We start from the raw sequence: 13,451 nt of genomic DNA, 5'->3' as shown, positions 1-13,451 counted from the left end.
CAATTTTTTGGTTCAAAAATAAAATTGGGATTTGGGTTATTATGGGACTGCTGAGTGCAGTTGTAGGCTATAAAAATGTCACTGTTTATTAACAGAAATCAAGAGTGTGGGAGGGGTTGATGGATTAACAAAATACCTTTTTTGTAAAAGAAGTAAAGTATTGTGCACTCATACTAGTCGATTGCCAATGTTTTGAACACTGGCAGCAAAGCTATCCTATAATAACTTTTGCTTGATGCATTAATTAATTAACCCTTAACCTTCTCTTTCCCTTTTCAACCCTTTTTCTCCTTTTCCCCTTCACCATATTCCCACGTATGTAAACAATTAAAAACAAACCAAACCAAAACAAAACAAAAACAATCCCCAAACCAATACCAAAGCGGGAAATGCATGTGTGGCCATGCCTCACAAAATAGGTCGGATAATTGAAGGGAGTCCCGCAGACCGCTGTGGCAAGCTGAAAGTAGGCGACCGGATCTTGGCCGTGAATGGATGCTCGATCACCAACAAATCGCATTCAGACATCGTCAACCTAATTAAGGAGGCGGGAAACACCGTTACTCTGCGCATCATTCCAGGAGATGGTAAAGTATACGTTCCCTGCTCTCTTCCCTGAGTGCCCCATTGCTTTCTTCCTGGGCTTTTTGTGTCAGTCGGAGCTGTAGTCTTGGAGGACTCCGTTCCCACCCCTGCTTTGGGAATTAGCATCAAAGGGGGTTGTGGATCTTCCGTAGTTGTATTGTTCTTTTTGTTTTCTGTAGGGCATTCCCTTTTTAAACAGGGGGATGCTGACTGACTGTTTAAAAAAAAAAAAATTCTATCCATATTCCTGCAAGTGTCTCCGTAAAATGACCCTCTGTAAATTTGTGTATCTCAGCACCTTTGGATTGGATTCTTAGGTTAATAATGCAGCATTAGATTATTTGGGAATTGTTGCTTACTTAGTAATACATGGGATCCCTGAAGCCTTTTATGCACAAGCAGGCAACAGAGTAAAAGAGATTACAGAAAGGCATAAAGACCTTGTCGAGTTTTAAGCTTTTGGAAAGGAAGATTCATTTTTATTCTGGATGTGTTGCTTTGGGAGTGATCTCAGTGCGTTTTGAAATGACTTTGTCAAATGGCAATAGCTCTGGAGCAACTTGCTCGCTTGCAACTGATAGTTGTAAGAGTTACCCCAGACAGGATCATATTATTTTTGAACAGAAGGAATGCTCTGGACCTCTAATAACATGCTGACATTGGAGACTAGTTTCAGATCATTGAATTGGGTAATAAAAATAAGGATCTGCATTATCTATCAGTTTCCTGAAATTCATCCCTAGCTGTGATGCCAAATAGGAACAGCGCATAAACATATGAAAAAATATCTGTAGCAGAATTAAAAACACTATCATTCTGAATTCTAAACATTTCATTTGTTTTTTGTCCTTTTCTGCTGTAGATGGGTCCATAGTGGGCGCTCGTTTGGCAGAAATTCTCTTGTATTGCTCTCTCCTTTCTATGCTGAGTCCATGGGTATAAGCTTTGATGGCTCAGGTGCAGTGTGAATTTTTTAGACTTGTACAGGACATTATTTGCAGTCCAGAAAATTCAATTAAATGTAGAATAAGTATGATCTAGTTTGAAAGAAAGATTAAGAAGGTGTGACTGAACTGAGGAAGATGTTCCCCCACAATGAAAACCATTGGAAGGAGACCTTTTCCTTCTGCATCCGGATAGGAAACGTTTTGCTGTCTGTCTGTATATATGGGCTAGTGTTACTACAGTTATCACTCCCGAAGAACCAGAGGGAGGTTATGAATCGAACTTGGTATCTCTAAAGCAGGATGAAGAAGTTGTGTGATGCTATTTCCAGTGAGAAACACTCTGTAGTCCCCTAATCTCTTACTTGCTATGAATGCTGTAATCTGAAACATTGTTTACCCCACAGAGCATGATTATGCCATGTTTAGTTACAGGATAAAAATAGGCCAAGGCTAGAAATGATCCGATTATAAGTTATTTCTGTTTACGATGATCTGTTTTGCATGAGGGTTTTATTTTCCTGCTGTCTAACAGCTTCCGGGTCAAATGGTGCATGACCCAATGCTGCTTCCAGCAAATTGGGTATTTATGGATAATGAAATGGCTGTGAATCAGGCTAATGTCTGAGCTGGCCTGCGTGCACCAGTTTTCCAAGACAAACTGGGACAAGAATTTTTATTACCCTTTCTTCTTCTTTTTTTTGGCATCTGATCAAAATGGAGGAAGGCGAACCTTTGAATAAAAAGAAATAAATGCAAGAATACAAAAGAAATAAATAATTTCTGAATCACTTAAGAATGTTTGAGAGATGGAGCCTTCTGATGTGAATGCTTAGTGAGCCTTGTTCATACCAATATATGTACAAAATACCATGTTAAACTGCTTAGGTTGGAAGACAAATCACTAGTTGCGACTGATGTCGGGCATTCCTGGTGAAGTGGAAGGCAGGTAGAAAGTTGTAATTTAAGGAGTCAACCCTGTTTGCCTAGCGATGCAGGATTTGAGTCTTACTGTCCCCTTGAAATTCAAATCCAGTTTACCAATTTTACCGCATATTATCTGCATTGAATTTCCAAAAGCCATATAAGACCAAACACTCTACACGTTGCTGAGAAGTTTGCTTAAAAAACATGAGATTTAAGAAATTAGTCTCAATGTCTCAGGCTTTTTTTTTTTTCTTTTGGTAAATCTAAGGACTCTTAAGAGAGTACTTGAAGGAAAAAAAAAGAATATATTGGAAGCTAAACTTCTCAAATGATGATGAAACTAAGGCTTGTCATAAGACTAACAATAAGCTCACATTGTTAATCTCTCATAAAGTTATTAAAAATACCAGCTTTTTGCTAGGTAATTGTCTTCCACCAGCTCATTTGGACAGGCCACTGCAGGGGTATATTTGCAATGAAATTACAATGGCTCAACATGCTACCAGCTGATGCAGTGATACAGAGAACCTGAAAATGATAAGCTTAGATGAGGCCCTTAACTGCTATCTTAAGTATTCTAGGGCAGAATAGGGCAATGAGTAAATGAAATATTCAGGATGTAGAACCACAGCAATTGTGGTTCTCCTACAGACAGTTTTTCGTGTGCTTGTGTTCTCTTCCTGCTCTTCATCATGGCTGGCTTGCGTCATAAACTTGTGTATAAAATGTTAGCAAAAATTATGCAGAACTCCTGACTCATGGGATAGGGTAGGCTAAAGATAGACACAGCAGTCGTGGAGATACATCTGTACAGAAGATGTATTGCTTTTCTACTTGGTATTCTTAGCATGACCTACTAAAGGTTAGGAATGTTGCCTTCTCTTTGAAGCCCATCTTCATCTCATCTCCAAATATTTGTGGAGGATTTCAGAGGCTCTTGTTCTGGATGAATACAGCACACTTAATGTTTTGGGGCCTTCGTATGTTGGAGACACATTCCAGCATCAATGCATCTTTACAGAATATGCAGAATTATGTCTTAAAATCCAAGGGTTTAATCACACAGGGATATCTCCTTCTCACACAGGCGAGCTGCAGGCAGCACGTCTTTCTAAAGGCATCTTTCGTACGTGTCTGCTCCGAGAGGTGCAGGCAGACCCAGGAGCCTCTCTTGCTCTCTGAGCTGCTGAACACAGGCCAGCTCTGGTCTGAAGACATTACAGCTCCATATGCTGAGATTTTGGGCATGTTAACTTGGGCACAGCACTGCAGGCGAAGGAGCTGTGCTGTCATTGAACCCATCTGTTTAAATGGTTCTTATTCTTCTTTTTCCCTTTTTCTGAGTTTCCCTTGATGTGCATTGGCTACAGAAAGGAAAAACCTTCACCCTATGAAGGTTTCTCCCCGAATAAAATATATCCATGAAATAAAATAAGTTACCAGGACAAAATAAGCCTGTGACCAGCACCTTCCATTGGTTCAGGCAAAAAAATTCCCATTTCTGCAAATTTATATTACAGCTGGACTCTGCTTAATAGTGGGAGCTTTCTCCATAGTTAATAAAATGAATTGCCAGGTGACAGGAGCATTATGAGGCAAGCAAGGGCAGGGTAGAAGACCTTGCAGTTTTATATTGGAGAACCAGATGTTTCTGTGCAGTTTTTGTTGCTGTTGTCTGGTGCTGGTGGTTGGTGGGGGGGGGGTTGTTGTTGTTTTGCTTTTTTTTTAAGCTGGGCTGGGACTAGATAAATTCAGTCAAGAAACAAGGTGAAACTTGAAAGTGAGTTGTGTATTCAGCTTAGGTTTTGCTCTTGAGAAGTGGAGCAGCACAGCCAGTTTTTTGTAATTATTTGTAACCAGTGGACCTCTTCTAGGTAGGGTAGTTACAGGCTCGAAGTGGGGATCTCCTGTGTGCATAACCGTTCCGCAAGGAGCACCTACCGTTGCGGTGACCTTAACAGGGAATGCAGAGCTAAATGAATGGGGTGTTTCTACTGATTGCGGCTTCCCGAGTAATTCCGATCACTCTCCATATGGCACAAATGTAGTCGTTTAGCATTTTGAATGGTTAAGCATATGCCAGTGACTCTTCCTCTGAACGCGAACTTCTGTGCAAGGGGAATGGTGTTTTCAGGAATTATTGGAGCAACACAGGAGTGGTCGATTCCTCCTCACTCGAATTCAAAATTTGAAACTCTCTGATACTAATTTCAGCAGGTTTCGTACAATATGCATTCTTGGAAAATATGTTCAGTTCAATATGTGCGCATTCACAGTTTCCTCTCCAAAATGGTATTGTTTGAATTGGTCTATTGGTCTTGACATGTCCTTAATTTTAGGCAGAGTTTTGGAAAAAAAATAGTGCTGGCGTAACTCTCTTCTTACTGAAGTCTATGATAAAGCTCCAGAATGGCAAGAAGATCCTTTTGCCACACAGGAGCTGTGAGGGACATGTAGATACCTGCTCTTCAGTTGTGTTTACAGCAACTCCCTTCATGGTGTGGTGAAGCAGGTGCAGGGACCTCTCCTGGGAGCACATCTTGCTGTGCACAGAGAAATTCAGTATTTGCACGGGCTTGCACCGAAAACCCCTGTGTATAGCTTTAAGTGCTCTGGCAGAAGCAGATTGTATTTCAGAGACATGTTTCAGTAAGTTTGGGTTTTAGCCACATTCATTATCACCATGTGAGGTATTAAATAGAAGCCACATCCCAAGCCTACTGCAAATTGCAGTTGCTGATGGAGAAAGCACTGGTAAGTATGTAATCCATGGAATATGTATTGCTGCTATAAAATTAATCCACCCAACCTTCCATGTTTGGACACTTAAATGATTGGAATTCATGTTGTTAATCAACAGACAAAACATTCTTCAGCCCTTCCTTAGCAAATCAGGTTTTGTTCTGGATGACTCTAACAGTTGAAGAGACAGCTCTAATCCATCATTTCCCAACAGTTTGCCTTTTCTTTTTTTTTTTTTGCTTTTTTTTTTTTTTTGCTTTTTCCGAATTAGCGGCCTCAAGTTTTTCCAGAGATTAGTGAGAATGCTGATGAATTTGGTTACTGGAAAAAAAATATATAATTTGCGTAAAAATATAATAGTTACTTTATAAATTTGACTCCCTGAGCTGCATAATTTTCAATGAGTAGCTGTGGTACTGTTTCTGGTGCACACATTTTTTCTCCTTAACTTTTACAGTGTTGATGGAGCTAGACATGGTGCCTTTGCTAAAGCCCTGTCTTTTTCTAGAGTGTAAGATACAACTGTAGCAGTTATGTGACAGTGTTTCCTAGCTGCTTAGAGGTGTTTACAAGTTTTTCTCTTACAAAGATCACAAAGAAGGAAATAAGATTACAAGGTAATTTTGTATGTCTGATGACAGTTACTAGAAAAAGCTGGGCCATGAGGAGCATATCATGATAAATTCCAATGCGCAACTCAAAAAGCCAATATTTCTCTCCAGCCAAGGTGGTGTACAGTTGTATATACGTAATAGCCATGACCTAGCTTAGACTTTATCCTTTTAATTTAAAAAAAAAATAATGATACTTTCCACAGAAATGCCTTTGCAAAACCTGTATTTTTTTCAGTGAACAAGCCATGGTCTTTCCTCATAATAAAAAAAAATTGTTTTACAGAATCCTCCAATGCTACTTTATTGACCAATGCAGAAAAAATTGCTACAATTACAACCACACATACTCCTCAGCAAATACCGCAGGAGACCAGGTCAGATTATTTTCCTCAAGAAGAGCATGTTGACATGCTCTCCCTTTGGTTACTTCTTGATCTTCTTCACACCCCATGAGCTGTATTTTTCCTTTCTCCCTCTTTCTCTCTTTTTTTCTCATTCACTTCAGCAGGAACAACGCCAAACCAAAGCAGGAATCCCAGTTTGACTTCAAACCACCCCAAGCAGCGCAGGTAAGGAGTGCCTTTGTAATTGCTTTGTTTACCACAGACTATTGCTTCCAATGTGCTTAAGGGCTGTGTTCAAATGCTTCCCAAGAAAATTCCTACTGGGAGGCTGGTCTCCATCAGTCTGTTTGGTGGAGAAAGAGGGATTTGCTGTTTAGTTTCTTAATATGTGTTGCTGCTGTTTCAGCCAGCAAATGTTTCAAACACAGTCTCATCAAGATTTAAAAATAAAGACAGCTAATGATTTTATGACAGTAATAATTTATGTGTTTGTTTATTGAAGTGTATATTTTGAGGGGGCTCTCTGGAAAGTACTGTAGTGTGCAAATGAGAAATTCGAAGGACAGAGAAGAGCAAAACTCAGTAAGGGGCAGTAACTGGAGGGTTCCAGCTTTTGCAGGCTGCATCTTATTAGAGAAATTATCTCACTGTTATCTTTCCTTGCCACTGGCCAGCCCAGAGCTGACCTCTTCCATTAGGGTCTTCAAAACATCTCCATGCTAACAGCATTTGTGCTGTAGAGCAGAACAACGTTTGTGCCTCTAAGTTTCCAGTAATATAGTGTACAGGGTGGTAACAAAGAGGAGGAGCCAGCACCATGATACAGCTTCATCTGGGTTACCCTTAAGTATTTAAGTGAAGCCTGGCATGAGCTAATCACCCTCCAGAAGTACCTTTCTTTCTCCACTGGGCACAGGAGAAGCTACGTCCTATGACTGAGGTGCCTAAAAATCTGTGGGACGTGGCCAGGCCCATTAATTCAAACAGGCCTTTGCAGCCCGTCGCCGGCACTTTGAATTACAGGACAAGCCTGAGGAACCAGGGAATCCTAGTGTGTGTGTGACAACTCAACTGATTTTTCTTTTTTAATTACAAGAAAAAAAAAATAATAATAATTACGTTCACCGGTTGAATAATTTCAAAATGAGAAATAGAACAGCAATTAACTTTCTGTTCAACTGCACATATGTTGTCTTCCCTCCAGCAGGACCAAGATTTTTATACTGTTGAGCTGGAAAGAGGAGCCAAAGGGTTTGGCTTTAGCCTGCGAGGTGGCCGGGAGTATAATATGGATCTGTACGTGTTGCGGCTAGCTGAGGATGGTCCAGCTGAGAGATGTGGGAAGATGAGGGTATGCACAAAACAGATTTTTTTAAAAAAAAAAAAAACCTTCTTTGCAGCAAGCTAACTTCCCTGCCTCTCTCCCACAGGCACTCCTTCTGCTGTGCCAGCTAAGAGGAAAACTAAATGATACCTTAAAGGAGCAGTAGTTTCTATTTACTTCTGTCAGCATTTTCTGTCAGACTTTGTACAGAGTCTTTTAAAGCGCGTATGTGCTGGAAGACTTCACCCCATACTTGTTCCAGACCCAGATTTCCAAATTCTAATACATAAACTGACTTTTATGTCTAATGAAGACACGTGTGGCAATGAAAACTTAATAGCCACAGTCTTTACCAGCTGGGGAGCTAGAGCCGTGCGTAAAGGCTCAAGGTATCCTCGCTGACTGCCTTTCCTCAACTGTTGTGCAGAAGAGTAGTGAGGGGCTATTCATCTATACTGACCAATGGTTTGCAAAATTATAGTGTAGTTTTTAATTAGTATTAACTGTTAACTTTGTCTATCACGTAATTTTGCATTAATGGGTGATTATAAACACTATAACAAGAACTGATGTTATTAAATGCCCATGAAAAAGGTAAATTGCTAAGTTTTACGTACTCCTTGCTCCTCTGATAGGGGACGCATAATAACTTTATAGCATATGTCTTTCCCTCTCCAGATATCATGTGAAGGGCATTTTCAAGATTCTTTTGCTAAGACTAGATTTACAGGTCCGGAATTTTTGCTGATGGAAATAAATCAGGGCTGCTCTGTGGAAGCCAGTGCTTTGACAAGCTCTTCCAAGCCCTGTTTTCCTATCCTGATAAATGATTGTATTTACAAAAGCAAGTTTACTGATTCATACCAGTTTACTGATTCAAACTAAAATGAACTAAATGTAACACCAGTTCTAACTAGGCATTAAGCAATGCAATAAAGCAAGGTGGGTTTTCGGAATGGCAGTGAAATATGCTGATACCCGAAGGTATTCCCTGTCTCCTTCATGTCTCCCCAGCCCTGCACCCTGCTCTCCATGGCCAGACTCATGGCTGGGGCAGGAGGTGTCCCTGGAAAGAGTCAGGCATACACAGCCTCCCCTTGGGCATAGTCTTCCTCCACCGTTGCTGCGGCCTTCTCCTCTACCTAAAATGCTCACGGTGGCCTCTTGGAGCCGCATTTCTAATCTTAGCCTCCTCTCTTTCCTCACATTGACAGATCGGTGATGAAATCTTAGAGATCAACGGGGAGACTACCAAGAACATGAAGCACGCTCGGGCCATAGAACTGATTAAAAATGGTGGCCGCAGGGTCCGCCTGTTTCTGAAACGTGGAGATGGCTCGGTCCCAGAATATGGTGGGTCAAACTATGAAAACATTCCTTTCTTCCCTGGCATCACTCCATGAATGATTTGTCTCAAGATCTGAAGCGGGGATTCTTTTTTATTTTCCTTTCTCACCAGTGTCTTACCAACCTTTGCAACATATGGTTAATTGCCTCGCTTGTGCTGAATTTTCTACACATTTCATCCTTTGCTTGCTTCCATGGACTTGGGGCGCAGTGTAAGGCAAGATCATCCTAGCAGTATTTTTGGTGATCAGAGAGGAAAACAAAACAAAAAAACTTATTGTCTTGTCCAGCCAAACAAGGAATGTCATTGAACTGTGCCAAACTGTTTCTCAGCGGCTGAATTGTGGTTTCAAATAGATCTCTACTTCTAATCAATGCAAAAACTGGGATCCTGAATTATTATCCTAAAGCAATGATTTTTTTTGTCAGGCTTTTCTCTTAGTTCCTGTCTGTATCCATAGACATGAATGCTGAGATGGCTTATGGGATTTTTGCCTTCCCTTAATATTTATGTAAATATTTATAAAGTTATTTAAGAAAAAAAAGCTTTACTGCAAAAATATATTGATTTGGCCTCCCAAGCCCTTTTATTCCCCCTTAAACTATCTGCTGGTTTCAACTTGTTAATTTGTAAGGTCTGAAAAGGTGAGGAGGTTATGAAAAGGTGCTCTCGTGTCTGTCTTGGGGGAAACATTCAGTCTTACTGAATTTCTTTCTAAGAATTGCATTAGAATTCCTTTTCTTCTCTCAGAGGTTGGATTGCTGGGTGGCCTAACTTAGCATTCTATTTAATATTATAATTATGTCTTATTTATTTGAGATAATTGTCAAATATTGTGCCCTCGATGGAGGGCTACTCCCAACCAAAGGTCTTTGAGGTTTCTATAGAAACTGATGATTGAAGGGATGTCCTTTATACATTTCTCCTCTTATCTGGGTTATTTCTGTGTCAGTAGTTCTGTGTTTATCACTCCATTGTCTAAAAAAAAAAAGCAACAAGATCATTCTGCACAATTTATGAACTAGATTTTCTTTTAATTTACTGTACCACATTTGAGAGTTTCTGCTCATTCCGCTCATTATTTAACTTAAAATGACAAATTCAGAGTATAACCAACAAACAATTGAAGTATTTAATAATATGGAAGGGAAGCTGTGGGTTTACACTTCTGTAATATAAATAGCACACCAGAAGGTTCATTGATGGCACTGAATTTATGTAATGTTCTTTCTACTTTTGTCTTTCCTATACTCCTTTGGATGTACAGTACTGTATCATATGCTAGACTTCATAAATATCCTGTACATTAAGTGCTTCACATCTCAAAGCATATGTCTGTTGCACTGAGGATGAAAATCCAACACCAATTTTCTTTTGGCTAAGGATAAATCACTAAACATTGGCTCTCCAAGCAAGGATTTAATATACAGGGGCTGCACTACTGTAAAGAATATCCTTGTAACATTTGGGACTTCCTCTTCTCCGTTCTGTTCACTGCAGTCGCAAATGGTTACTCTAATAATGTTAAGTTCCAATATTTTTCTGACTCGATTGGAACGTGCTTCTCTATGAGGCTGTATATTTTTGTAATGAGTTTTGTACTTATTTTTAATGTTGTGGTCTCTGGTGGACTTTATTTTTCGTCGTTGTTTGATTGTTAATGTTTTTTCTATGACATTCTGTGTCGCTGTTCCAGCTGTCTTTTAGAATGGGTGCTCTCGTTGTCTGGGTTATCGAATCACCTCCTAGTTGTCTCGTTATGTCACTATAATAACAACTGCTGTCTTTGCAGCCTTATATTTGGGTGAAGCCTAGACAATCTGACTGGAAAAATAAACTTTCTTTATTCTAAGATAAAATATGAAGATTTTTCTTTCTTTCACCTTTATTATAGGGAAATCTAAATTTTCTACTTTTCTCTTTCTCTTTCTCTTACTTTTCTTGGTGCTGGGCTCTTCCTTCCTCAGCGATGATACCTCCTAATATCGCTGCATGTATGAGAAATGACAAGCTCGGGGAGTCTTGCTTCTACCTTATGGGCCATAATCAAACTACGGTTTGTAGCTAAAATCAATACTAGGTGTTTTTGTGCTGTGGCCTAATTCCCTCACATTGCTTTCCGCTTTGCTGTATTTTATATATGTCCAGCAATTCATTCCGAGCACCCTGCCTCCTTTCAATTGTAAGTACACCACGGGCCATGTGCGAGCCTTGCGCGGTAGCCAGGTTGCCACGAGCCGCCCGCTCAGAGCCGCAGGGCCGCTGTCCCGCTGGCTGTCAAGTAAAAACAAGGACACGGGAGTCGCAACACGGGTCGCACCGGGGAGTCGCAAAAATAACAGCCCGGGCCCGCGGTGGCACACTCCAGCTCAGGGAGAGAAATGCAGCCCGACGGGAGCAGTTTTAGGTCACGGCAGGAGAAAGGAGCGTTTGGCGTGGGGGAGGAGAAGGGAGAAATTCTGTCCCAAAAAGGGCGGTTTTGGCTTCTCGGTCGTTGACATCCATGTGAGCGGCCAGGCGCGGAGTGAGCAGCCACCGAGCTGCGTGGCAGGAGAGGCTTTAGGGGAAAAACAACCAAAAAAAGGAACAATGGCTAAATAAAAACGACACTCCGCATCTCCCATTTGGTCAGTGCAGCCACTTTAACATTTGCCGTGTCTATAATGAATCATTCATAAGCATCCACTACAAATGGCGTGAGTAATTGTAGCTTAGCTACGGTTTTAGGGCCGGGCTCAGGGTTTTTTAATCTTTCTCTGCTTTGCGGTTTGTCTCACAAAGGTAGCTCAGCTCTGTTTTACCTGAAGTACCGCCTGAACTGGAGATTAGGTTTTGATCAGAGCCATCCTACATGTTCCAATATATTTCCATTGCTTTCGATATAACAAAATCATAACTCCTGTCATCGTTTGTCGAATCATTGTGGCAAAACCAAAAAAATCTATCAGAGGATTTTTTCTAACGTGGTAGAATTAAGCAAGATCAAATAATGTCTTAATAGAATGGAAATTACACGATTACAGTCTAATTATCACACCTTCAAAATGCTATTTTACACGGTCAAAGCATAATAATTAATTAAATTTCCCTGTACTTTTTCAGTTGTTTAAAACCAGGCTTCCCACACTCGAAAGGCTATTCTTTTGAAAGACTTAAAGAAAAAAACCCTTTTCTTAGGGCCCTTTTTTATTGGAAACGATTAAAAAAAAAATCCAACAACCCGAACGGCAATCTCGATTTCTGTTTCCCCCGGCAAGATTTTAGCGTAAGCGCGGCACTGTGACCTGGGCTTGGGGGAAGCACAAAATGGCGCCCCGTGGCGAGAAGAGCGTAATGGCGGCGGTGGCTCGGCCCCGGCTCGCAGCAGAGCAGCACCGGCACTAACCCGCAGCTCCCACCGATCGCAGCCGCACCTAAATTAACCAAAGCTTCGGTTCGCCCTCGCCGCTTTGACCGTTGTTTGTTTTTGTCACTAATGAAGTCTGAGGAGTGCTGGGTGGCGTGGCGGCCCGCAGCAGGCCCCGATACCAAACGCTCTGCTGTTGTTCTCTTTCAGACCCCAGCGGTGACGGGAGCAGCCCCGCCGCAGGTTCACAAAATGTACCGGAAATGAGGCCGGCGCCATCCGACCGACGGCAGCACCCATCATCGGAGTCCAGTTATCCACCAGACCTTCACAAATCATCACCACATGGGGACGGGCGGGCTTACGTTAAGGACCTGAAAGGCAGCAGAGAGGCTAGCAGACATCCCAACGAGCACCACACTTGGAACGGGACTTCTCAAAGCGCCGGCGGCGCGCTGGGCAGGAGGAGCGAGGGGCGCCCCGAGCGGCTGGCGGCGGCCAACGGGCCCAAGCGGCGAGCGCCGGAGAAGAGGAGGGAAGGGACGAGGAGCGCCGACACCACGCTGGAGCGGCGGGAGCGGAGGAGGGAGCCGTCCCCCGAGCGGCGGCGGGAGCGCTCGCCGGCTCGCCGCCGGGACGGGTCGCCCGCCAGGCGCAGGAGGTCGCTGGAGAGGCTGTCGGAGCCCCGCCGGTCGCCGGAGCGGCGCAGGGACAGCTCGCTCGACCGCCGGGCCAAGTCGTCCGACCGCAGGAGGGAGAGGTCGCCTGACAAGCGGCTCCGGGAGGAGCGGGCCGGCCGCCGGGAGAAGGACGAGCGGGGCTGGAAGCACGAGGCGAGCCGGCGGCACCCCACCGAGCCGCGGCGGCGGCCGTACAAGGAGTGCAGCACCGACCTCAGCATCTGAGGGCCCCGCCGCCGCCGCACGCCAGGAGAAGATGCCCGGCACCTGCCGATCCCGCAAACGGCCGCAAACCTTTTATGCAGATGAAACCTTACGACAAGAGGAAAAACAAAAAACAAAAACAAAGTGTTGTGCCTGATGTATAATATTAAAGTATTTTTCAGTGTATTCTTTTTTTTTTAATTACTTGCCAAATGTTTGGTCCTCAAGGATTATGAAATTTTGTTTCTACATTCTTTGTAGATTTCTTAAGAATAATTCCTTTATCGGGCTACTTCCCCCCCTCCCCGATATAGTAAACGGGGGTAGCCAGTAATACAATATAGGTAAAGGATTTTATGACCAAGTTTGAATAATTTGATCCAGACTGTTCTC

General features: G+C 42.5%; 1 protein-coding gene across 31 annotated transcripts in view; it reads left to right on the top strand.

The window, feature by feature from the left end:
- MAGI1 (membrane associated guanylate kinase, WW and PDZ domain containing 1) overlaps window positions 1-13,451 on the top strand; it is a 344,450-nt gene that overhangs the window by 329,226 nt on the left and 1,773 nt on the right. For 15 of the 31 annotated variants that reach the window (XM_064519162.1, XM_064519147.1, XM_064519161.1 and 12 more), the window contains 6 exons: window positions 384-587; window positions 6,096-6,186; window positions 6,318-6,381; window positions 7,361-7,507; window positions 8,695-8,833; window positions 12,385-13,451. The exon at window positions 12,385-13,451 is cut by the window's right edge and continues 1,773 nt beyond it. In XM_064519162.1, the coding sequence (XP_064375232.1) occupies window positions 384-587; window positions 6,096-6,186; window positions 6,318-6,381; window positions 7,361-7,507; window positions 8,695-8,833; window positions 12,385-13,079 (1,340 nt within the window). In that variant the 3' untranslated portion in view covers window positions 13,080-13,451. Of the gene's footprint in view, window positions 1-383; window positions 588-6,095; window positions 6,187-6,317; window positions 6,382-7,360; window positions 7,508-8,694; window positions 8,834-10,795; window positions 10,885-12,384 lie in introns of all 31 variants that reach the window. The other 16 variants (XM_064519167.1, XM_064519169.1, XM_064519168.1 and 13 more) reach the window with 7 other exon arrangements.

This window comes from Dromaius novaehollandiae, chromosome 12, assembly GCF_036370855.1.
Source record: "Dromaius novaehollandiae isolate bDroNov1 chromosome 12, bDroNov1.hap1, whole genome shotgun sequence".
Classification (NCBI taxonomy): Eukaryota; Metazoa; Chordata; class Aves; order Casuariiformes; family Dromaiidae; genus Dromaius; species Dromaius novaehollandiae.
Note: the sequence above shows the minus strand (reverse complement) of the source record. Positions and strands in the feature narration are given on the sequence as shown.